The sequence below is a fragment of the Homalodisca vitripennis genome, chromosome 2 (genome assembly GCF_021130785.1).
Source record: "Homalodisca vitripennis isolate AUS2020 chromosome 2, UT_GWSS_2.1, whole genome shotgun sequence".
Lineage (NCBI taxonomy): Eukaryota > Metazoa > Arthropoda > Insecta > Hemiptera > Cicadellidae > Homalodisca > Homalodisca vitripennis.
Window position 1 is genome coordinate 72,761,367 of NC_060208.1, and position 27,967 is coordinate 72,789,333.

A 27,967-nucleotide genomic window follows, 5' to 3' on the forward strand; every position below is an offset into this window, starting at 1 on the left:
TACGACGATCGTATCTACAAAGGACAAACACAATGGCTCTCACCCTGTTACATTGTCATCTCCCATACCACGTTGTGGTTTGCCTGGTCTAACCCCTGTGCTTATTGGTCCAGAGCTACCCTGTTCATCCCCGGGGCTATGAGTATACAGCGAACGATCTCGAAGCAGATAACTTTAGACTCAAGAACCAGATAGCCAAGGTCACCAACATTTTTAAGTGTGTTCTTGATCAGGTTATTGAGATTGATAGTCTGGTACAACATACGGATGGGATTTTTGCGGCAAACACTTCCCAGAATCTGGCGACGAACCAAGATGTCTCGTTCATTTGTGCGCTGCAGTATAACCTCCCAACTTGCTGATTTAATGACCACTATACGGTGAATCGTGAGTATATTCGAAACTTCCGAACTACCATCGACGTCCTTAAGGAGGAGGAAGAGGTGAAATACCTCAAGAACGAAATAAACCAACGTTGCTGCCTCTCAGAAGACACATAGGAGGAGGGGTGAGCCCTGGTTAGCTGCAGGAAGGTTCGATTTAACCTTAAAAATTACATCAAGAAGCTCTTCGTGGATGAAGATCCGAGCTTCGGACAGATCGGGTAAGGTTCCTATAGTCTTTACACAAGAGCTAAGGTTTAAGAAACGAAGTAGGAAACAGAAAAGGAAAAATAATATGGAAAGTTAATTATATTCATAAATCATACTCAGATTTTTTGAAGCTAAATCAACAGAAGACCTTGAAATTAAATCTTTTATGGGTTACAATTCTTGCATTCAAACTAAATTTTGGGAACAAACAATTCAAAATCTATTAATTCTTTATTATAACAAAGAAAATTGATATTCGGTCTGCGATGATTATAGATGATGTCATCCTGGAAGAAATTGAACCCTCAAAGTTTTTAGGACTGATAATATATTGTGCTAAATAAATATAAGTTAAACATATTGTAGGGTCTCCTAAAGAAAGCTTTCCAAATGAAAAACTAAAATTAGAGATTCGTGTCACAATACCTTCTGGAGGCTTGGGTAACTATACCTTGCCTTTACACCTTTCAGTTTTCACTTTGCTGCTGGTTCGAATTGTGAGCTACAGGCGAAAGACTTCCATCATTATCATCAGGGGAAGGGACAACTACAGAACACAACAGCCCTGAACGGTAGCCTTTGAAAAGCTGGTATCGCAGGTCTATTAACCAACTCCTGAGGGTACAAAACATCCACCAAAATCAGTCAGTTCAAAGCTCCGTATTAAACTCTTATTGGTGCCTAGTGCATTCTTCTCAGTTGATGACATTATGAAGAACCACTGGGGTGACAGAGAACCAGTTTTGGCACCGATGCCAATCGTGATTTGCTGGCTGACTGGAATATTGAATAAATTATGTTCTCATGTGTGATTGTAATTATCTAAATTTGTGTTATTATTAACTACCGTTATAATCTATTGTTTACATGGCACGTTACATGTTATAACTATTAATCAATTTAAGACCTATTTTTACTGTCACAAGGTTTTAAGTTATTAATATCAGAATAACATTTTGTTTGTGAACACTATATATTGTAAAGTCTATTCTACTATGTAGCTCTAACTTTTTACTATTATAATGGACTAATTTTGGTAATTGCTTTACAATTGTAGAATTGTTCCAAAAAATAAAAACTTGATTCTTAAGCGAAACCATCTAATCGAAATAACGTATCATTCTTATTTCACGTACTCAAGTGTTACAGAACCCTCTGTTGCAGTGATTCTGCCTGTTAGTTAGATACGACTCCAAGTACAAATATAACAATTTCATTTTTTCCTATTAGTTAATCTTTTAATCAGCTGTAATAAGATATGTGCAATGTGTAAAATATGAATTGGTCGTTTGAAGCAAGTTCATTACTGTCAAGGTAAGCTACAATCTAACTTTCAATAATAATTCCCAAGTATTTTATCAGAGTATCTATAGTTATTGACGAGTAAATTATAGCAGGTGTGTTTTACGCTACTTGTAAATACACAGTGTATTTCGAAACTGGTTCAAGATTTAAATAAGCAAGGGGCTGTTTCGTTAACTATATAGTTCGAAAGTCCGTAGTATGTCAAGGCGTCTCGTAAAAGGTAGATGACTGAAAACTAGCGAAAGACAGTAGCAGATTCTAAAGTAAAGTATCAGGTTATCAGATAGAATTATTAGTTTAAGAAATTCACTGGAATTATTACCTTCTACTGTATACGCATATTCCATGACATTAATATCAATATTTATGAATTAGTTATTGAAATAATCAGAAGAGAAGATACATCTAGACATTATTGATATTTAACTGCACAGGAAAGTTCAGTGATCGCCAAACAACTTTGTTTTCCAGTGGACCCGAAATAACACTATTTACGGAGTCCGTTCCAAAACAATGTTAATGGAGGATGCCTGGAGGAAAATTCCAAAATGGAAACCACACGGAAGGCCGTAATAGCAGTTGATTTGTTGACGGTGAGCTAGCAATTAGCCGTCGGGCCTCGACAACCGACATGTACAGTACCGGCTCAGTCACTCTCCAAACAACGGGGATGACCTCAGCGTTGACGGTCGACCTTTGAAAGCGGCAAAGGGCAATCCGGACATTTCGAGTGAACTCGTCCATTATTGAGAAACCGAGTGAGTCACATTTGAAGTCCACGATATGGTGAGTGCCGCAAAATTGTAAATACTCCCGACAAAGATTACTATAAATGTCAGTTGACGTGGGACCGATATGATTTCAACTGTTGTATTTCCAGCAACACACATGCATTATTGTAATCCGACAGACAAACGTCGAAGTGTCTCACTGCTCTCCGCATTATTTGATATTAAATCTGTTATAGACCTTCTCAGCTGGCTACAATACATCCAGCATCAAGTAATCGTGAGCTGTGAGATTTATTTGATGTTCCTTTCGCAGCTGTAGAACCGGTCATGGCGGCCGGTCGCAGTCAGGGTTAATTGAAGTAAACAAATCGTGTTAGGCCGGCTGGAGTCGATACAATTATCGGGTGAACAGGCGCGACGCGACGGCGGGTGTGATCGATTCCGTGACGACTGGGGATGGCTGGTGACGTCACCGGTATCCACCCTCCTTGTGGGTGGGCAGGTAAAGGTCGTCTATTGTACCGTAAACAACACCTACTCCGTACACGTGGCCGCAGGTATCACCTACACAGTAGTGTCGGTCGCGATAAGAGACCCACGCGTTGTTTTGTTGGTAGTTAGGAGCATGACTATTATTCTCTGCCGACAACGAATTATAGGTTTTAACACCGTGGATTATGGTGTTCTTTGTGTTTCATCAGATAAGGTCCTAATTTGGTCGTATAAGAGAATCGCAATAAAATAGAAGAAACGTTTCGCTGTCAGCACGAGTGGGTGGTTCCGCAACCATTGTAGACCGTAGAACGTTCTATTCTGGGACATGCATGACATGCTAGCGTGGATTAGAGTAGTGCTTCTGGGAAACGTAAATTGGGATTTTAGAAAGCGAGGTCAATGACAATTAAAAATAAGCTTTGTTTGCGTGTATTGAATATTCCATTTAACGTTGATCTCTCCAATCAATAAATGATTTAAGCTTAGTGATCACTAGTCATCATTAGTGCTCAGTAGTCTGGTTCCTCTAACGTTGCAATAATACGTTTACCATACATCTTTTATAATTTCTTATTAAGGGATCTCAAAATAGAACATTTTAGTTTTTATAGACTTTTTCTTTTTTCTTGATTATTATTCTTTGAAATTTCCTCTTTACAGTTAGTTACATTTGACACTAAATATGATAGAAATATTTAAAAACGGGTTTTACGTGCGTTACCCAGATTACAAAATGAGTTTTGGAGGAAAACACGAGTAATACTGTTTATTAAATATGATGCCAGGCTAACTATAGTCAGTAATTTTGTTTTGGTAGTTGGCTACACTGTCTGTCTATGTTTTGTCGTCTCTGTTGGCAATCAAGTTGTGACACAAACAACAACATGGTAAATTTAGTTGTGGTATTTGTTGTGTACGTTTCAAATTTTAGTAGTTTTGTTTATAATTTGTGTTATATTTGTATAAAATGGGGAGTAGACAGAAGATTGGTACTACTAGCCGTCAGTGCTACAAAAAGAAAACAACTTGTCTCTTCAAGGACATCCAGAGCAATCCTCATGTAAACCTAAGCCTACAACATCAAGTTTTATTTGTGAGTAGTTATACAAAGCATCTAAGGAAAGTGCTGTTGAAGACGATATTATATACAATGAAAATGTACGGAACCAGTGTGCTGCCCTCGATGGTTCTTGGCCGAAGCGTGGGCACACGTCATTGAATGGCGTCATGACACTGTCATCAGTAAACACTGGGGACGTTTTATACTACCATATCATATCAAAGCACTGAACCTGCCCTGATAAATTAATTGCAAAACACATATTTAGAAGTGTGCAGTAAGGAAATGGTTATGGAAAAATGGATGGAAAGAAGTTCAAGAGGTCATCGTACTTTCTCAACGTTCCTTCGAAAGTTGCGGTGTACGATGCACCGAGTATTTAGGTGATGGCGATTCTTCTGCTTACAAATGAGTACCTGAGACTACAGTTTGATGCATTGGACATATCGAAATAAAAGATGGAGAAATGGCTACGTGACCTCTAACATCAAACAAAACGAAAACTGTTTGATGGTAAAATCCATTTCTGGTAAACATCGCTGTACTGAAGCTGTTGTAATTCAGTCGTTTTATGGACCTGGCGGAACACACATAGCTATAAGGGCATGCAGAAATCTGTCTGGGCCTGCTACATCCACGTTATTCCAAAAGACTGTAGTGTAATTAGCCTTCAACAAGTTTCTAGTTTCGGAAGAAGTTTATGACCACTCTAAACATTTTCATTTACCACAGCCCATTATTATTCTTTTTAAACCAATTTTTCAACAGGTATAAAAGGAGAGTCACAAAATCCAAATGGATGTTTGATTAATATGGTCACAATATCCAGAAAATCGTTTGTTATCCTTAAAACGATAAGGTTTGGTGTATTTAAAACTGTACTTTATTTTAATGATGGATACTTGTCCAAACTTAAAGTAATGGAACAAATGGGATTTCAAGCAGGAAGAAATATGGTCAAAGTAATGGAACTCCTTGATGGAAGACGGGTGTTCGAAGCTGAAAAATCTGTGACCGACTTGGAAAAGAAAATCAGAATCAAGAGGACATTAGTGAAAAGGAAGTTAGAGGTCGGTCGTATATAGTCCAGCTGCTGAGGAGAACCCAGATAACCCCATGTATAGTGCATGTGGACATTACATGAGGTAGGCCACTATTTTTATTTCGGATTTTTTTATTTTCCAATACATTTTTTACGATAGGCGAAAAACATTTCTTTTTAATTTTTTTAACACATTACATGTGAAAACCGTTCCAAATAATTCAAAAAAATTAAAAAAATGTTAATGAGGTCTATGTCTAGTTCCTACCATAGGATTGTTTGTACTTATATCCAAAAATTAAGCAATTATAGGTAGATTTCAAAATGACAATTTATTTTTGTACAAAATTATAATAATGGTACGTAATTTATAATCTAAAAAAAAAACTAACAAATTTATTAACGCAGCTTAATACTAACTTGTGTAATATAGTTCGGAGGGAGTGCCATTAAATTGACTTTTGGAATCCAGAATATCAACTAAAAGTATTAGCGGTCTCTGGAAAACAAAGTTTTAAAAAGCACGTGTAATAAAGAAAACAACAGAAGGTTATTGTATCGTATAGTTCACGTTACACTAGTTGACATTCAAGAACCGTCAGTATATAAATATTTGATATGGAAGGATTGATTGACAGTCAGATTTAGGTTGAATTCACCCAGTTAAATCAACCATTTCGCCATCCACGTAACCGCTTTAAAATGCATATTTATTCAGCAAATATTGGAATATAATGTTTTATATTAAGCACTGTTTCACTATCGTTCGAGTGATACAGATAAAATATTGTTGAAAATACGGATTGTGTACAGGGCTCGTAGTATGGTTATCAGATTATGCAGAAAACGATTCAGATGACCAAGAGGTCTTTGGCGAAACTCTTAAGGACAATGGAGATTATTTGCACTACTCTCTAAAGCTAAGTTCAATATCCTCTGTTAGAAGGGTCGAACTGATAATACCAACACTTTATGAAGAATAATACGGTTTTAACAAATGAACAACGGTATTTCGAAATCTGCAATTAAGATCGTGTAAAAATGAATTGTATACAGCAAACTTTATACGGTATACATTAAGACGATTGTAGTTTAATAGCTTTCAACCAGAAAATAACGATAAGTTGTCATCTACATTGTAACATGTTAGATATCCGATGGATGAGGTCGATAACAGTAGTCGTATAACTTGAGATACCCAGAACTGTGTCTCATTCATGCCTAGTAAATGGGTGAGCTATATTTAGAGTATGTCCTAGATATAGATCTACTGGATCGTACAATAATAGCGAAGACGTCGCATCTGGTCGGGTTCCTGACGGCCTAGCTGCGGGTGGTAGCGCCAGCCAGTTCTGTGAGTGTGTAGGCGGTTCTCATCTCGGCGTCACATCCTGGCCGGGCATGAATGGACTGTGACTCCCAGGCTCGACCATTGTTTGGTCACGTGTTGAATGAGTGGAGTCCATACAGTGTACAGTGCTGTTGTAACGCGGCCAAGGACTGTCACAGTTGCCGATTGGTCAATGCCATTGCTTGAGAAACAACCCTAGACGCCATTGGGTTTGGTGATGTGAACGTTTAAGGAACATACATTTAGCTCCCTGGATGTGAACTCTTAGGTTTAACGATGATAATATAGACCGTGGTCTACTCTACACGTTACGTCGCTGTAAACATCCTTTTGCAGTTAAGGGCATTTATAAAGAAGTTCTGACAAATTTCTTAAATGTACACTTTTCTCACGTCATTAAGTTGTCATATATAGCCTAATTATACATAACTATAGTTACCGAACGGTTTTAGTTTCTCGCATGTCTTAAAATGGCAATAGATTTTTATTATAAAAAAAGAAAAGAAAAGATGTTTCATCAAATTCATAGCTTAATATTTCGCAGTTTATCAATGACATCATGAAAAGCGTAATACAAATTAAATGAAATAAAATAATAAATAAGGCTGTAAACACATTAAAAACAAATTTCGTATATTGTATCTAAACAAGTAAGAACCGTGTAAGATTTCCTAAACGTTCTAAACGCAGAGAAAGATATAAAAGAAAGAAACATTTAACTTTTCACATTTTTTTGTATGTAAAAAATTTATTCCCAAGGGTCTTGCTCTAAGAGCTAAGTGTACGGATGAAATATTGACTTACACAATTGTGTAACATTGTTGTCCAATTCATTAATCAACCGACGTTTTTATCCCACAAAACTGATTAATGTTGAAGGGGCTAAACCTAAAAACGAAAACACCGTTTAAGTTTGGAAAAAGATGACAAATTTATAACTCAGCATCACCCTGGATTATACAGAATAAATGCAATAATTATGAAGACTGCCTACAAACTTTTAGTATAATATTCAGAAACAAAGGATTTTATAAATAATACTGTTAAAATTATTTTTTTAAATCACCAAATTTGAAAATGTATGATCTCGTTCAAAGTGTATTCAAAAACGTTAGCACCAAAATTTCAAGCACAAATGCCATCTATGCAATAAACCACGACGTGTTAGGGGCTAAAAGGAAACTTGAAATATAATAAAGAAATTATTTTGTACTTGTGAGCCAAATTACAGTTTTATCGCGGCGGGACGTGCCTCATTGATACAGTGTTTATGCATCTAAACTTTAATGTTAGAGATAAACGTCTACAATAAAGAATAGTTTCTTGTTGTAAATAAGAGTGCAAGTGTTCTTGAGACTCTTGTTTACTGTCCAAACGGCCAAGTCGTTAAGGGGAAACAGACTCACTGTTAAAGACGCAAATACCTTGGGTGGCATTGGGCTTAGACCCAAGTTGGATGTTGCCGATGCAGCGTGGGGGTCTGCAGTAGTCCGTACATAATAACCAGGCTGGACTGGATGTACGTTCCTCGGTGTTTGTGAGCATCAACACCAGCTTAAGTTACTTGCTTAACATTTCTATAGAAAATAAATATTCTAAATATTGTAGCCTAATATAATTCTAAGCAGAAGCGATGTAATTGTAAACAAAGTATGAGGTAGTCGTTATTGACGTTGTTTTTTTAGTTAATTACTTGGACGCTATTCAGGATAGTGATTTCCTGTAGAACGTTTTAGCAAAACATTCGTTGTTAAAAAGTACTGATACTTTTCCAAAAATAGATGGGATTCTTTTCAATTTTGGTGGATATTTTTACAAATTTAATTTAGTATTTTGCTAAAAATATGTATTTTTATTAGAGATCATCGTACATTTACGAAACTCTAATGATTTGATTCAATCACCGTTTTGTTCCTCCAACATATTGTGAGAAGAATACAACACACATTGGAATAATGCCTGGAAAATACAAGATACAATGTCCCATCTGAAAGCGTGGCCATGTTATCATTTTAGCGGAACCCGTGCGGCGAGTACAGGATGATATCCGGTAATTAATTGATCAAAGAGAAATCCTTAAACAACTACAGTAATTAGTTTTGCATTTGGATAAATTTAACTTGTCAATAAATGTATTGTTATGTCCAGAGCATTGTTTCTTCTCTTCATACACTGGAGACATTAGAAATAGAAAGTTAATCAATTTTGTGAAAAATCAAATAAAACGTTGAAGCTCAGTATAATTCAATGGTTGAAGGGAGTGAAAGGGTTCATAAGTCTTTGGAGCAGTTTTCTCTGAGTTTTTCAAAATTTCAGCAGTTTTAAGGTAGTCTAATACAATTTTGTTCAATTCCTTTTACAATTTATCCGGGGATTTTTGTAACTTTAACTAGAGATTTTACTATTGTTGTTTTGATTTTGATAAGAGCATAGGGGAGGATTTCTATAGGAAGATGTGGAGTTCCAAAAATAAGTGCCACGTGAAGACGAGGTGAGCCGTAGTGCTATCTGATACATCTGGCCGGTTATCAAAGATCTGATGGTTATCGCGATATTTGGCCGCTTTTGTGACAAACAAACATTATGTCATCCGATTATTACAGCAACACTGTCAACTAAATTCGTTCCTCTTATTTTTACGATATTTACAAATATCTTGAATAAAAACAGGGTCACTGAGGCAAAGTCTCGACACAATTCGTGTATATTGTGTGCAATTATGTTTTGTGTTTCTGTAAGGGCGATAATTGCGCAGACAGATGCAGTCAGTTGGCAATATCAAGTGTCAGGTGCCAGGTAGTTCGTGATCTTGCGACATGTCTTCTTGTACCCTTTAACCGATCTGGCACTTATTCCAATTACCTTAGTGGATATAAATAATTATATGACTATTATGTCGTGCTCGATTCAATGTTAATACACGATTATTTCTCATTATTGTTTTATATATTTTAAATAATTTATAATAGTATCATTGCTACAACATGAAATAAACACAACCTATATTATGTATCAAAAAAGTAAAAAAATCTTTGTTTATTAACAAAAAGGAATACACCTATTCATTTAAAATTCCTTTAAAATAGTTTTGAACCCGTAGGTCCTGTTCTGGATGGTTTAATATTCTTGCCTTGGCTCAAGTTGTGAAAGTTAAACTTAGTAAATGAATACTGGACTCAAGAAATCATTTTTAAGTAGTGACTCTTCACATTCAATGGAGGATGGAGTTCAATGGAGCCGTCTACAAGGAATTCGGCAAAAATTTAATGTAATCATCGTTTGAACATTAAAACCTGCACAAATAACAACTAATAAGCGTTGGATGTGTATTTCATAATATTTTTAAAACTAGTCAATCAATTCCCATACTTGTACGACCACGAATAGGTGCTTATAGGAGTTTCAAGTTTAACAATTTTTTTACTGGGTAAAACTCGAAATAGTTCCACTAATGTTCTTGGATCTTACGTGTTCATTTGACCAACGATTTGTAAATAATTGTTACCGACGATTAAAACATTACACGAATGTAATACAACCGTACTGTAAAGTAAAAATTCCAAACTCCAACATAAGTTTCGTATCGGGTAAATGTGAGATCAGTAACTTGTAGCGCGATATCAACAGTTCTAAGAATGACGCCGAGCACTTGTCAAGTGTTCCACGTCAAGATAATGTTGGGTTATAACTATCGTGTTCATTGTTACCTAATGGGCGTGCAGTACAATCTATACCTGTCTATAACAGCACTGCTAAATATATCTCGGACTGCGCTACAGCCGTATTCAACTCTCTTTCCTTCAATTTCAGTCGGTTAGAGTTAGCTTGCACTATTTTTCGTGTGTAAAATATTTGGCATCCATGCTTATTTAACCGTAATACTCTTATTTTTTATAAACATAGCAAATTAATATTATTTAACACTTGCAAGCTTGAGAAACCTTTCGGTAAAAGCTTAAAGTAGTCACTAGAAATTTGAAAATATCACGATGATACTTACTCGTGTGATGTATCCCTGAAAAGCCAAAAATTTATTTACAATTTAAGATTGAGTGCACAAATTTTTCTTTTGTCTTGTAGTATGCTTTTGAGTTATATACACTAGAGTTCCAGTTCCTAGTAATACGTTATTTTGTTTTAAAGTATATAAGAGTAAAATATTATTAAGAATCTGTTAGCCCTCGTGACTCGAACCGGGTTTATCAGGAAGACCGAGGGACTGGGAATTACCAGCCGATAGGAGAACCGTCGACCGACAGCCAACATGTTTATCTTTGTAGTCGGTGTTTGTGTGTGGCTGGAATTTCCTTATAGGAAAACACATCACTGTGGTCTACTATTACAAGGGAATTATAAAGTTTTTTTTTAATCTTATTTGTCTATGAGAATGTATCTATCTCAAGGTAATGATTTATATATATATATATATATATATATATATATATATATATATATATATATAATTAAGAAACAATACAAATTAATTTTGTTTATAAGTTAAATTATTTTACTCTCTGATTTATACTGCAAAGTTTTACTTTTTTATCTTAAGCAGTTTTTTTGTGTCGTATTAAAATTGCCTACATATCCTACTTTAAATGCCTATAATTTCACGAGGAGTCATCAGAATGTCTTTTCCTATTTTTCTGTACTCATTGAGGTTAATGTAAGTTTATGGTTAGAAGTTGTAAACACACAACCGATTACACCACCTTCATTACAAACAGTTTTAGGTCGGTCTGGTACCTGTTAATCGTGCATGGTTAGAACTATTACCTAATCTTGGTTATTTAAATTGCTGTTGTGTCAGTTCTGAAAATCAATTTTAAAAATTCGAACGACATGATATAAGCGGGGTAAGGACCCACCGTATTAACTGTTAGGTATTTTGGTAATCTGAGCCCAAATCCTTCTCTTCCCTTCAAGTAATACAAAATGTATAACTCAACATTTCCTTCATAAAATCAAAAATATTCTAAACGTTTACCCCCTACCCATTTGGGTAGTTTTACCTAACATTATTCATAGCCCTAACGTATACGAACTATTGCACGATATTCTCGCCAAGATATTTCGAGAATTTGCCTTGCTTTAGTATCCACTTAGCTTTGTTGTCACAGTTTTGGGCAATTCCTTTATCTTGTCATACAATGACAAATCCGCTGGATTTCACCCAGATTAAAAAGAAATTAAAATAAAATATGTAGTGAGCGTTTCATCATTTGAATGAGGCATATATTGTCTTAAACTTAATGTTTAAATATTTTTACATATGTATGTATTGGGTAACCACATATAATGACCGAAATTTATTTTATGCTGAAGTTATGATTTGTCTTATAAGACTTAAATTATTAAAACATGTGTATTTTCTTACTATTCATCACTTGGTAACTCAATATCTGTACTACAATTAAACAATTTTAATATTTTGTCCTAAGGAGCAAACAGTGCTTGGATGTCTCGTTTCTTTTATACGTGTTACGCATAACGTCGTGTTCTGAACGATGGGGACATCGTCAGTAATTGATTTCCGTGTTATAAATATCTTGTGATATCTTCAGTGTTCAAAGTATCCACTTTTATACTTGTTAAGCATAACATCGTGTTCTGAACGATTGGGACATCGTCAGTAATTGATTTCCGTGTTATAAATATCTTGTGATATCTTCAGTGTTCAAAGTATCCACTTTTATACTTTGTTAAGCTTAACATCGTGTTCTGAACGATTGGGACATCGTCTGTAATTGATTTTCCGTGTTATAAATATCTCGTGATATCTTCAGTGTTCAAAGTATACCACTTTTATACTTGTTAAGCATAACATCATGTTCTGAACGATGGGGACATCGTCAGTAATTGATTTTCCGTGTTATAAATATCTCGTGATATCTTCAGTGTTCAAAGTATCCACTTTTATACTTGTTAAGCATAACATCGTGTTTGAACGATGGGGACATCGTCAGTAATTGATTTTCGTGTTATAAATATCTCGTGATATCTTCAGTGTTCAAAGTATCCACTTTTATACTTGTTAAGCATAACATCGTGTTCTGAACGATTGGGACATCGTCAGTAATTGATTTCCGTGTTATAAATATCTTGTGATATCTTCAGTGTTCAAAGTATCCACTTTTATATTTGTTAAGCATAACATCGTGTTCTGGGGACATCGTCAGTAATTGATCGTGTTATAAATATCTTGTGATATCTTCAGTGTTCAAAGTATCCACTTTTATATTGTTAAGCATAACATCGTGTTCTGAACGATTGGGACATCGTCTGTAATTGATTTCGTGTTATAAATATCTCGTGATATCTTCAGTGTTCAAAGTATCCACTTTTATACTTGTTAAGCATAACATCGTGTTCTGAACGATGGGGACATCGTCAGTAATTGATTTTCGTGTTATAAATATCTCGTGATATCTTCAGTGTTCAAAGTATCCACTTTTATACTTGTTAAGCATAACATCGTGTTCTGAACGATGGGGACATCGTCAGTAATTGATTTTCGTGTTATAAATATCTCGTGATATCTTCAGTGTTCAAAGTATCCACTTTTATACTTGTTAAGCATAACATCGTGTTCTGAACGATTGGGACATCGTCAGTAATTGATTTCCGTGTTATAAATATCTTGTGATATCTTCAGTGTTCAAATTACCACTTTTATACTTGTTAAGCATAACATCGTGTTCTGAACGATTGGGACATCGTCTGTAATTGATTTTCGTGTTATAAATATCTCGTGATATCTTCAGTGTTCAAAGTATCCACTTTTATATTTGTTAAGCATAACATCGTGTTCTGAACGATGGGGACATCGTCTGTAATTGATTTTCGTGTTATAAATATCTCGTGATATCTTCAGTGTTCAAAGTATCCACTTTTATACTTCTTAAGCATAACATCGTGTTCTGAACGATTGGGACATCGTCTGTAATTGATTTTCGTGTTATAAATATCTCGTGATATCTTCAGTGTTCAAAGTATCCACTTTTATACTTGTTAAGCATAACATCGTGTTCTGAACGATGGGGACATCGTCAGTAATTGATTTTCGTGTTATAAATATCTCGTGATATCTTCAGTGTTCAAAGTATCCACTTTTATACTTGTTAAGCATAACATCGTGTTCTGAACGATGGGGACATCGTCAGTAATTGATTTTCGTGTTATAAATATCTCGTGATATCTTCAGTGTTCAAAGTATCCACTTTTATACTTGTTAAGCATAACATCGTGTTCTGAACGATTGGGACATCGTCAGTAATTGATTTCCGTGTTATAAATATCTTGTGATATCTTCAGTGTTCAAATTACCACTTTTATACTTGTTAAGCATAACATCGTGTTCTGAACGATTGGGACATCGTCTGTAATTGATTTTCGTGTTATAAATATCTCGTGATATCTTCAGTGTTCAAAGTATCCACTTTTATACTTGTTAAGCATAACATCGTGTTCTGAACGATTGGGGACATCGTCAGTAATTGATTTTCGTGTTATAAATATCTCGTGATATCTTCAGTGTTCAAAGTATCCACTTTTATACTTGTTAAGCATAACATCGTGTTCTGAACGATTGGGACATCGTCAGTAATTGATTTCCGTGTTATAAATATCTCGTGATATCTTCAGTGTTCAAAGTATCCACTTTTATACTTGTTAAGCATAACATCGTGTTCTGAACGATTGGGACATCGTCAGTAATTGATTTCCGTGTTATAAATATCTTGTGATATCTTCAGTGTTCTAAGTATCCACTTTTACCAAGTCAGTGTTCATTTTGATGACTTAATTTTAAGGAAGGCTTTTTAAACGTGTATTTTAAATTTAATTTATATTTATAATTTTAATAGTTTTTTATATCTTTAAATAATGCAGTAGAGTTTTTATCCCTTCTTTAAAACATTCACTTATTTTATACCTTTAAACCTTCAAGGTTCATACTGATCCTGGCAACTGATCTCAGACATCTCACTGTCAGGTAGTAAACAAAATACCAACTTGTCGGTGTGTGTGTGATATTTTCGTGCGGTGACGTTGCCCCTATAGTACACACGTTGTCTTGTATCTTTCATTGTTCCGTAAATATACAAACTAGTAATTGTATCCAAATTAACACCACACTGCAATCGCCTTGCGGCCTTCTGCTATCGTGTTATACATAGATGCAAAAACGTATCTGTATGCGTATTAATCCTATCTTTAAAATAAGACTTCTCCCATAATTCTACAATAAATAAATAATTACCTAACAGTTTTTGAAGTTCATTGAAGTGTCGTTGAATGTTGTTTTACGGAGTAAATCTCAAGACAGGTAATTGTATCCAAATTAACACCACACTGCAATCGCCTTGCGGCCTTCTGCTATCGTGTTATACATAGATGCAAAAACGTATCTGTATGCGTATTAATCCTATCTTTAAAATAAGACTTCTCCCATAATTCTACAATAAATAAATAATTACCTAACAGTTTTTGAAGTTCATTGAAGTGTCGTTGAATGTTGTTTTACGGAGTAAATCTCAAGACGTTTTAATTAATTTGTTTATTTAACTATATTCGTTTCAGACGAATATTTTGATCCGGATTTTTTGTAAATTTTGCGCTTCGATGTTTCGAAACTAAGTCGTAGTTAATGATTCAAACATATCGGTTTATTTATGTACTTTTTTATTGTTTAGAATTGTGGTGTAAAGTACTGATCGTGTTTTGTAATGCAAGTTTCCGAGCGTTTTCCTACTACTCTGGGTGTCCGTTCCGTGTACATTAATGATATATAATATTTCTATAGTAGGCGATTCTTCAACCTTTGCTCTTAGATTGAGTTGTTTGTCATCCAAAGGTCACAAAAAGAGGGAGGGGAGGGGGAGGATTCGGTATGTTTGTTCAGTGCCAAACAGAATGTGTGTTCTAGTATGTGCTAGACGGCGCGGCGATTCATAGGGCAGTGATTGGACTGTAAACACTATGGACTGTGGATACACTTTAAAAATATCCGGTTACAAATATAGTATGTTACGACATTGACATGACTCAGTAGACGTAAATATTTTTCTCATGGTTTCTAGACGGTCTCTGAAAATGTTACGTAAAAGACTACAAAAAAAGTAATTAATTGGACACATGAAATAAATATTATATCTTAATGTTTTTTGTGTATTTTGTTATTTAATTTAGTTCTATGATAGTTAATTACTCCTTATCAAAAGTTTTTGTATGGGCGTCAGCAAAGCCTGCCATCTTAGAGGCTCGAAAACGAACTGGCCCATAGACTTGCAAGTTCTTTATGCAAGCGTCATTTTTATATGAGCTTACATTGGTCTCATTAGTAACTGTGATGGTCACGAGGAAATTGCTGAATAAATAAATATGCAAACAAACTGAGTGCAATCGTTTTAGGTTACAATGTGTGACATTTTTATTCATAGAAGTAAAAGAAAATGTAGTAGAGTTGAAAATATACTGCCTGTATGGCTATATATCTGTCCTCAGGACGTCTGACAGATAAAATGAGCTATAGATAAGAATCCTGGTACGCAGGTCAGGTCGCTGTGACTGTGGAGGGGTGGATCCCCCACTTCTCTCAAGGCCTCTGCCGGTTAGGCTTTTAGCGACACATGGTTTGGTGGTGTACTTCTGGCGTGTTATGTTAACTAGCCTATATAAATAGAATATGTGTTAAACGTCGTTCTAGTTGTGCAAGGATTGTTTTATGCATATTCTTCTAAGAATAACTGGTGAAGATGGCAGTAGATCAAATGTTTATTCCATTACTATGAGGTGCATTCCACTCTATGGAATTGTACTTGGAAAAGTGACGTACGAGAGAACTTTAACTTAACTTACGCAGCGTTTGAAACCGATGTGCGGTAACAATACTTCATCAGTGGAGGGTATGTCTGCATACCATTTTTGACATTTAGGATCACGTGAAAAAACGAGTGGTGAATCAAGATAACTGTTTACGGAAAGGTGCAGAGACTTGCAACTTGGTACCGTGCGTCGTCTGTTCGCCCGTACGATAACTGTTTACGGAAAGGTGCAGAGACTTGCAACTTGGTAAGGAGCGTCGTCTGTTCGCCCGTACGATAACTGTTTATGGATAGGTGCAGAGACTTGCAACTTGGTACCGTGCGTCGTCTGTTCGCCCGTACGATAACTGTTTATGGAAAGGTGCAGAGATTTGCAACTTGGTACCGTGCGCCGTCTGTTCGCCCGTCCGATAACTGTTTATGGAAAGGTGCAGAGACTTGCAACTTGGTACCGTGCGTCGTCTGTTCGCCCGTACGATAACTGTTTATGGAAAGCTGCAGAGACTTGCAACTTGGTACCGTGCGTCGTCTGTCCACCCGTACGATAACTGTTAACGGAAAGGTGCAGAGACCTGCAACTTAGTACCGTGCGTCATCTGTTCGCCCGTACGATAACTGTTTACGGAAAGGTGCAGAGACTTGCAACTTGTTACCGTGCGTCGTCTGTTCGCCCGTACGATAACTGTTTATGGAAAGGTGCAGAGACTTGCAACTTGGTACCGTGTGTTGTCTGTCCACCCGTACGATAACTGTTTACGGAAAGGTGCAGTGACTTGCAACTTGGTACGGAGCGTCGTCTGTTCGTCCGTACGATAACTGTTTATGGAAAGGTGCAGAGACTTGCAACTTGGTACCGTGCGTCGTCTGTTCGCCCGTACGATAACTGTTTACGGAAAGGTGCAGAGACTTGCAAGTTGGTACCGTTCGTCGTCTGTTCGCCCGTACGATAACTGTTTATGGAAAGGTGCAGAGACTTGCAACTTGGTACCGTGCGTCGTCTGTTCGCCCGTACGATAACTGTTTATGGAAAGCTGCAGAGACTTGCAACTTGGTACCGTGTGTTGTCTGTCCACCCGTACGATAACTGTTTACGGAAAGGTGCAGAGACTTGCAACTTGGTACCGTGCGTCGTCTGTTCGCCCGTACGATAACTGTTTACGGAAAGGTGCAGAGACTTGCAACTTGGTACCGTGCGTCGTCTGTTCGCCCGTACGATAACTGTTTACGAAAAGTTTCAGAGGCTTGTAACTTGGTCCAAGAAAGAACGGTTTTGATTTTTGAGGCCAAAGGTATAAAAGTGACTGCGCTAAGACCTTCATTACGTTATGCCGTTTATTGTTTTGCTAACATAGTACTCCCGTCGATACCGCATCTGCACAGAGATGATAATGGCCTCGGATCGCAAGTGGTAGATAATCAGAATCCATATTGTATATGTCGCGGGCGATACACTATTTTTACAACCCTCATCCCTTATGAATGTTGGCGAATATAGGTACAGCCACCAATGACCAGTGTGTACGGGGCTAAATAGAGCTTATAATTATCTTTTCCTGTTTTTTAAATATTTTTTTTATTTGATGTTTTTATTTTTAGTTTATATTGTACACTCAACTACAATCCTTTCACAGTTTATTCCTGTGTGCATTTTATACGTTCTATAATACCCCATGGGATTTTCAAACCTCACCGAAAATCAACCATGCACGTGTTTAAAAATGACATGTACGTAAATTCTTCTTAGTTTGTTTATAAGAAGGAAAACAGTTTTGGCTATTCAGATTTTCGTCTTATGTTATTTAGAGGAGTTGTAGATTATGGATATGCGGAGTAGATACACGAGATCCGATTGGAAATTATGGTTATCTCTTTACTGTTCACATTATATCTACATCGACACAGAACCATGTTCTTGTTGTAACACATGATTTGATTTGATTAATATTCTTTTGAAGACGTTGATGAACAATGTTTTTTCATCTTCTTTGTTCTCAAGATAATGATGTAAGTAAAATACAGGTTTAACGTTTATTATACAATGTACTATAAAATGTTGTTCCAGAAGTAAATTATGCTAACAGAAATTATATTTTATATACTATGATTTTAAATACCAAATATTACTATATCTAGTTATCCATTGTTTATTGAGTTGGATTAGATGTGTTTTATATCGAATTCGGTTTTAAAAAAATATTTGTTTAACGTGGTTTTTGGTATGTACATACGAATATTATTTAGTTGTCAATTAATGTCCAGTAATGAATGAAAAATGACTTGCACAATAAGACTGCTATTGGAGAATGCACACATACACTGTTATTGTACCGGGACGTGTGTGACTGTCAGTGAAGAGGTGAGATATCTAACAGCCAACAACTACAGTATCGCGTGTGCGTCTGCAGACTCGCTGCTTTTAGGATATGCTGTCGTGGTCTGGGTGGGGATTTGTAACTGTAAACATATATGATTTGTGGTAAAATATTTTAATTTTCTTGAATTTTAATTATTGTTAAGCACTCGTATAATCTTGTATTGCCGCGTACGGTAATTGCCATAAACTAGTTATTAAAAGGATCGAGAACATTTGAATTTGATATGTCAATGTTGCATGATTGTGTACAAGTGCGAAAAATATGGTATCCGCACTACGCGTCCTCATCTTGCCAAAACACTTTTTTCTAGTAGAATCGGACTGAGCGCCCACTGGGCTCTCCGGAACTGACATAAACCGTTCTGCAGCCTTGTAAAAAAAGTTAGATGCCTTACTGGGTACCGGAGCTACCTCATATAAATCATAAATCATCAACATCACTATACCTCAATAATAATAAATAGTTTAATTTTAATTTATCTTTAATATATTGTCATTAGTCAATATTAAGTAATATTAGATTTTAGAGATCATGATTATGGTAATTTACACAGTTTATATTTAGTAATTCTGGCTTGCATCTCAAACTCTTAAGTAATAGTCAGATTTAGCAGCTTATGAATTCAAATTTGTTTTTCTCTAATGATTATGATGTATAAAACGACTTAGTTTTAATCATCAGACGTCAGTATAAACAAAAACTTGTATAACCTTATTTCAGTTTTCTTATACATACATTTTTTGACATCGTGAAAATGGGCTCTCATATTGCATTTACTGAGTTTAATACTTCTATTCAACGATAAAAGATGTTGCACACAGAACGAAAAGTAGGAATAGGACTCCACACGTGGATCTTGAAAAGATTTAGAACAAGACCACAGTTTCGATAATCGTTATAACACCTGTTAATCACGTGACTTTGGCAGGCAGTAGACACGAATGCGGTCGCCTCTCCAGAGCTCCAGTGAGGGGAGATGAGTCTGAGAATCAGAATGGATTTGCATGGGAAAGAATTCCATGTATGCGTCGCCAAATTAAAGCCCCTCCGAAATGAAGTCTCCCGCCACTAGAAACGTAACGCGGGGAGGGGATTGTGGGAGGGGTTGGCGCAGGGTGGGGGCGCAACAACGGCGAACTGAACGTAGCGAGGCGACGGTTACTCAATTCAATTCAGTCGTTTCCCGCCCGTGGCCGTGGAGTCGCTGTACGCCTCTGCTCGTCTTGGTGCGCGGGTATGTGTTATGGAGCCGCCTTGTAGGAGACATCTGTGGCGTAACGGTGGAGTACTTGCACACGCTCTCAACAGGCTACTCAGAATCGCCAAGCAGGACAAGGCCAGCAAGCTGCCCAACATCAAGGTAGGAAACCTAACCTAGTAAACTGCCGTAATCTTTCCGCCTTTTACTCTACTTTCTAAACCGACAGTCCTTTCTCGCTGCGTGCCACGACACGGCACTGTACTATACTGTTACAAGGAATGTGTGACTGAACCGCCAAATACTGGGTCTCGAATGTTTGTAAACACCGTCTGACCCTGACACGCTAGTCAGGGCCCGCTCTGACTCGAGTGCTTGTAATCCATTTATCTCAGCAACAATTGGTCTTTCCGATATGGTTAGCATGTTTTCCTTATCTTACACAAATTTTTTTTTAATTCAGTAAAATACAATCTGGCATCCAGGGCACAATACGTTAATATAGAACTGTAAATCCTGTATAAGTGCATAATTGGACTTTCTTGTAGACATGAAATTATTTTGTGACATTAACATTATTGTTTCAGATATTATAAATAGTTTTAGTACCTGTAACTAACCACAAAGTCTTAATTGTTTTGTGTAGACTAGGGTATTATTTTAGGTTATAAAATACTCTTATAGGTCAAGTGTAGCACAACTCTAGTATTGGTTTTAATGAAACATAAATAAACATTCGAATTATTCCTGTACTGTACAGGTCTTTTTTGTGACATAAATTAATATTACAACACCACTTGTTTGTTGCGTTGGCATTACATAAAACCTGCCTATCTCATTGGCATATAATAATTATTTTTCTTTCCATCGTTCCGTGTTCGATAAGAGTTTCAGGATTGAAATTGTATAAATAATTATTTGTTTGTTTTCATTATCATTCGATTTAAAGTACTAGTTTTGAAATAATTTCAAATTCAACAAATTGCATTCTGTACTCTGTAAAGGTTTAGCACAGCCTTGCCGCGTATAGTGGAAGGTGAGGACAAGGACGTGGTTGTCAGTACCATAAAGTGAGTGAAAGTTGGAGTCCGCATTTCGGCCACATATGGCTGCGACTCCGCCAATAGCCCCGGTCTTGGCTGACTTGCCGCGATGACTCATGTGACTCACTCCCGCGGTCCTCGGCCCGCTGCCATTTACGGTGTCCGTGTAGGGCTTCGCCCGACCGCCTCCAGCACGGTACTGGAAAGCTTCCGGTCACATACTCTGTCCGAGGACAAGGTATATTACAATTTGTTCGCTTCGCAGATGATACTATTATGCGATTATAGTGTTCGCCAGTTCAATTCGTGTCTTGGGAAGGCCAGAGTTGATTGGTGGCAGGCAACATTCTTACCCAAGCTTTAACCTGAAAGTAGGCCTGTCTTTCACGTATACTCCAGCATGACTGCATGAATATAGTACACTAGACTTTCATAATTTAAACTGTTTTCATAATTTTAAACTGAAGTGAAAATCGATCCCTTAGATTTAAAGTGAACTTAAAGGGAAACTTCTTTGTTGTTTTTCTTGTGAAGCTAGTATAAACTCGTACGACATAATGTAATTATGTAGGTTACACAATATACCTTACACAATATAGGTTACAATATATAATTATGATTACAATATACCCATTGCGTTATGTTGATTAATTTTACGCCTGGCCACTACTCCAACCATTAAATCCGTGGAAGAAATGAGAGTTCATTGACTCCTCGTGATAAAGACTTACATTGTTTCCCGGTACGAGACAGAGTGTGCAATGTATATTCTGCAGGAGTATTTATGGCCCACCACCAGCGCCACAGTAACCAATAAAGCGGGCAAATACAAGTCGAACAATAAACACTCGATTGATAGCAGCGGAGTGTCGAGGAGGCGGTTGTTTGTTTGTCCCAGTTCAACGCTCTTGACGGCGGAAAACAAGAGTGAGTGACCTGAGAGGTGCCTCTGGGGAAGGTGAAGCAGCGGAACCCCCAGAACACTGACGGTGGCTAGTCTATTTATAGACCTAAATCAAAGTTGAATCCAAAAGTAAACTACATTTCTTCAGTTTGGAATTGTGAAAGTGTTTCATCCTGATCATCATGTTTCATCATCGTCTCATGTAGTGGCCAAGCGTTCCTTGAACGTGTTACGGCATGAAAAGTGGTTGATATTAATTTTATCAGTCAATTTTACAATACAAATGACTACGTGTTGAAGGTTTTGAATGCGTGACAATATTGTTTACCAAGGAAGGAAATGTTTTATAATTTCCGTCATGTAAAAGGATCCAAGATGGGCCAGAGGTAAATCAAGCCCAAATAAAAATGAGACACTAGCTAAATAAGAGTTCCAGAGTACCATACTAGCTTTCATTATTTTAAGAGCTATTATATTAGACCACCCATTCCAAATTTTTATGTTGTCCGTGTTGAGATCTGTTCATGCACCGTGATATCTTCCGCCTCCATCCTGTTTACTGCACTATCACCTGCATTCTTGGGTGTCTGCCGACCATCTGCTCCTTTGGCCAGCACCTGGCTTGTTCCAGCAGACACACCTGCCCGTGGCAGATGCTCGGCACGCGTCCGTCTAGAGTAGACACCCAACGTCTTGGTGCAGCACCTGCCTCCCCTACCTTTGATTGTATTGCGTAGCAGCAGCTGCTCTGCCGCAGTACAATGGCCTTTCCCCAAGCTCTGCCTCCAAGATTGCTCCAGCGGGCTAGTTGTTTGTAATCATGCTTTACAAATATTGCCCTACTCTAAATCTCAATACGGAATAAGATGATTGCTTTTATTAGACTATATTCACAATGTCTTCCACGACACGAGATGAGAAATTCTTCGGTTCTACTCGGATCCTGTGCTCCCAGAAGCTATAATGGTATGAGATGTGACTCATTTCTAAACCAAGTGTTCCTTGCACGTCGATAGCTCCTTTCATTGAGGACTTTAATAAATAGCTTTGCTTTTGAATATTTGTCGACGGTTGTTCAGTGCCTCTGGTTGTATTCATGCTGATTTACCCCTCTCTCACACGGTCGTGCTATACACAAACCAACAACATCGTTATGTTTCTAAAGAGCTTGTTGAGTTAGTCCTTTAAAAACTCACAGAACTTCACGTAAGTTGCTTTTGAGGTGACCATTGTCTTAAATCTGTCCATATATATGTATATGTATTTTATTTGCACCTTGTATTAGTTTCCCATAAAATCGTGCTTCTTTTCAGAGTGATGAACCGTCAACGTTCATTACGAATTTTGCCACTTAAGTAAGAACATTTGTTCACGTTTGCAGAGAGAGAGATAGATGCCTGATTAGAGCTTTTTCTAATAAGTATGATGGCATAAAACTGTACAATGCTCTTCCTGATTCGCTCAAGACACACCGAACTTTAGATCGATCAATAATAAATCTCTTAAATTAAATTAAGAATACTGTTTTGTGTTTGGGGCTACAGTTTCAACTATCGTGCTAAAAGAAGAGTGCGTAAAGTTTCTATCAGAACTCTACAAGGATGCTTCTTAAAGTCTGAAAGATTAGTTAGATTTTTGATAGTGTCTCCCAAGGATAACGTGTGTTTGGTGACGTGTTTCCCTCTGTCTAGCAGTGTTGTCGGAGAAGGCACCAAGGAGGCGGCCCGGGGAGGTATTTGGCACAAGGTGAGGACCCCGCTCTGGCTGGAACTGACCCGACTTGCAGCAGCGGCCTTGTGGTGGAATGTTTGTTTGCGTGGGAGGCGAGGCTGCCGCGGCGGTTGCGGAAGGGTTACGTCAACCCGCTCTATGCCTTGCCTTGCCGCGACTTTCTCCTCAAGAGTACGGTATCCGTGACCCACTCTGGGGGAAAGCTGCAGACAAGACGCAATTCCCTGCTCTAGATACCGACGTAACATTCCAATCTCTCTTGCCTCTCTGTTCGGTTGTGTTGCACCACCCGCCGCGCCGCAGCCGTCTCTAGACAATGATGAAATCTCGGAGATTCAGGTTTCGGTGTCTAGGTCTCGGAGTGAGAATTGCGGTGAGCTTCGTCTACAAGTTTTTGTTATTTTCTCTGACTGTTAAAAAGTGAGTCTCAGAAGCTCTCGGCTGTAAAATGTTAAATTAGTTCGGATTTATCACAGTACTTGCAAAATTCTTAACTTACGCCATCACCTATCGCTTTCAGTGTAAAGCGATTTATTTTGGTGATTGGGAACCACATCGATTACGGTTGATTTTGTTTTGAAATTATCAATCGATTATGAGGTGAGTTGTGACCAACTGTTGTTGATTGTTATTGGCTTCGTACCTGTGTTGTGACGACCATCTGCGCCCCTGAGCTATTTGTCAACCAGCTGGTTGTTTACACTGAAGTGTAGAATTACGCGCTAAACATAGACACAAGATTAACTGGTTGATGGTGCATTCATCAGTGTAATCGATAGCGCAGTAAAGCACACAATCTAGGTCGCCAGTGGACACACCACGACTCCCTGTGTGATCCACGGGAAGATGTTTGATGGGACCAAGCAAGTTCTAACCTGTCAGGCTTGTTTTTGTTATCAGCTTCTGTGGACAGTATCTGTTAACGCGAGCAGGGATAACATTGCGTTGGGTGTTGGGTGTTAAGTAGATCGTCAGTCATATTCTCAGTCACACAGACTGACTTTCCGTCGTATCGGTTTTTTTTTTCAAATCAACACTTTTCTTCCTGTTAAATGTTTTTAAATCCCTGTTATGGTGTTAAAAATTGGAACCTTTCCACACGTCATACTCTAAATCTCTCGGCTAACCCTGGCACGTTTTTGCTCAGGCCACTAGTTGGTGACAATAAATTACCTTTACACTTCCCCAGTGTTCTCGTGGATATTCAACTAGTTATCTCAGCCACTTCATTTCGAGAGGTTTCGAATTGGAAATTCGATTCCGCGCTGTCCGCGACCCTCGGGATGGCCGTGGCCGCCAGACCGTGCCCGCCAGTAGACTAGACGGGGAGCTGTACTGCGGGCGTGACGGCGCCAACACCCCAAGTCGTATAAATAGCCGGGTATAATGGGAGCTCATCATAATACCTCGTGCCAACTTACTCGGTCTGGGTTCCGTCACACCTCGCCGATCCCGGTGTCTTTCACCCCCCCCCTCCACACTCTCCCTTATTGTTTATTTGTGACTGGTTCTGGTGTCACGGATATATGTATGTATAACAGTTCTTTCGGAGTACCTGAAGAGAATACCACTAGGACCGTCCCATCTTACCTCCGGGAAATGTGCACTCTGTAACACTGTTGGGATGTTGTTGTAAACTTCCCTCTCTTTTTAACCCCCAAAATATACTTTTACGTTCTTCACTGGTCGTCTCCCCCGACACATCGCTCTACACGTTTCACAAATTTACAATGTTCTCTTTGAGTCAGCAATCAATCGTAGATGAGAAGATGAAACTGTCCGCGTCTACTCGTAATATAGTAGGGTTATCGGTTTGTCCAGTGAGGCCAATACTCTGGAGGCTTTATTTTGGCCTTATGCAACAGGAAAGATGTACACGATACATTTTACAATATTCTGTGGCCATACATTTCCGATAGCATTATTATAACTGCTGGAAGGGTTTTAATTTGAGAGAAACTATTTACAAAGTAATGGGATTTTCGTATGAGAGAGGACGCAGGCACACTAAATTATAATCTGGATCAGTGTTGCGTGGTTAAACTCTACTTTCCGACCGTCACGGCTTCCGGTGCAACAGAGTACTTCCGGTGTGGAGCGGTGGTTGCGTCACATGGTCTGGTTCTCGGCGACATTGGCGGGAAGGATGATGGCTGTCAACACTGTCATTGAGTTGTTTGTCTGAGGTCGTTTGTGAATCAGTCTCTCTTACCGTACATTTGACGTCTGTAAAACACTAGCGGTTGGCTCTCCACTTTTGAATGTCTTTAAGGCGTTTAAAAAACCAACGTATATGTAAGATATGTGGTAAATTGTTTATAAACAATGAGGGAAATGGGTATTTCTCTGTATTTCGACACACGAAAGTGTAAATGTTAATTTTTTTGGTTTGTGGACAACAGTAGAATTAATCACTTCGTTTGAATATGATCATCTGAGTCCCTCGGTCTGAACTGAAGAAAAATTATGATTACAATTTGACTTGTACCGTACTATATAAGATTGCCACTACAGCTGCAGGAGATGCACGGATATGACAGCCCCACATATGGGAACTGTCTGTGTTCCCACAATTACAATTTGACTTGTACCGTACGATATAAGATTGCCACTACAGCTGCAGGAGATGCACGGATATGACAGCCCCACATATGGGAACTGTCTGTGTTCCCACAATTACAATTTGACTTGTACCGTACGATATAAGATTGCCACTACAGCTGCAGGAGATGCACGGATATGACAGCCCCACATATGGGAACTGTCTGTGTTCCCACAATTACAATTTGACTTGTACCGTACGATATAAGATTGCCACTACAGCTGCAGGAGATGCACGGATATGACAGCCCCACATATGGGAACTGTCTGTGTTCCCACAATTACAATTTGACTTGTACCGTACGATATAAGATTGCCACTACAGCTGCAGGAGATGCACGGATATGACAGCCCCACATATGGGAACTGTCTGTGTTCCCACAATTACAATTTGACTTGTACCGTACGATATAAGATTGTTACTACAGCTGCAGGAGATGCACGGATATGACAGCCCCACATATGGGAACTGTCTGTGTTCCCACAATTACAATTTGACTTGTACCGTACGATATAAGATTGCCACTACAGCTGCAGGAGATGCACGGATATGACAGCCCCACATATGGGAACTGTCTGTGTTCCCACAGTTACAATTTGACTTGTACCGTACGATGTAAGATTGCCACTACAGCTGCAGGAGATGCACGGATATGACAGCCCCACATATGGGAACTGTCTGTGTTCCCACAGTTCCTAGTGCACCGTGCACCGGTATCAGTGTTCTGACACGAGCAATTGTCGCCGATTATCTAAGTAGGCTTGTCAGTCAGCAGGAGGTGGGTTGCACAATGTCGGCCTAGTTAGGCGCCCGCCATACCTCTCTATTGGGGGCAGCGGCGCGAGTTTGGCCTTCTCCATCTAGCCGCCCGCCGGGCCAGTTGTGAACTGCACGTCTTCTGTGCTGTGCTGTTGCTGTGTTCAGTGTTTTTGTGAATGCGCTTCTTGTTCCCCCCGACATCGCGTCTTTGTGTTGTCTACCTGTTGTAGGCGGCCAGGGTCGTTTGTCTCTCAGTCTCAGGTAGAGAACTGCACATTCTCAGTCGTGGGGTACGAGGCTACCACTGTGTGTTTACTAGATTTGATAACAAGTCATGGCTTTAAAATAATGTGCAGATCGTGGAAACATTTTAATATAGTATTACTAATATTCAGCGTTTAATTTGTAGATACAGTGGATGCAGTGATTTGACTGGTGGTATTGCCATGGTGTGGCCTGATTGTTGTTTCCATTGTGGTCGAAATAGCGTTGTCATCCTCACTAAAAACTATGTTTTGACTTTTTCGTGGTTTAGTTTGATATACTCGTTAAACATACTGATTGCAGAGTATGAAATAACGTGTTAGAAATCGTTACAATAGGTCGTACTGTGCTGTTTCCATAGTTAGCTTATTAGCTTAACAGTTTTAACATCTGGTTGTTTGAGCTGTAGTTAGAATGCCAACTGGTCTGGCATTGCTCCCGAACACGGGCGATAAGCAGGTCAGATCTCGTGATGTAACGTCTGCGCCGGCGATCACAGGTTTCGTCACCGTCCTGACCTGCATGCGGTGTACTTGTCTCTCATATGTAAACAATTCGAGGTAATGGTCATATTTGTTACACTGTGTATTGTAGTTTTCCGCATGTATCAAGTCCACCACAATTAGGTTTACAGTATTCAGCGGGAATTTGAACTAAACCTTGTATTATCACGAGTTAGCAAACGATTTA

General features: G+C 38.2%; 1 protein-coding gene across 4 annotated transcripts in view; it reads left to right on the plus strand.

Moving 5' to 3' along the window:
* LOC124354154 (putative 3-phosphoinositide-dependent protein kinase 2) overlaps nucleotides 1-27,967 on the plus strand; it is a 205,039-nt gene that overhangs the window by 165,093 nt on the left and 11,979 nt on the right. The window contains exon 1 of one of the 4 annotated variants that reach the window (XM_046804405.1): nucleotides 19,941-20,136. The exons of the other annotated variants lie outside the window; for them this stretch is intronic. Within the exon in view, the coding sequence (XP_046660361.1) occupies nucleotides 20,020-20,136 (117 nt within the window). The 5' untranslated portion in view covers nucleotides 19,941-20,019. Of the gene's footprint in view, nucleotides 1-19,940; nucleotides 20,137-27,967 lie in introns of those variants that run through there. 4 annotated transcript variants of the gene reach the window in all.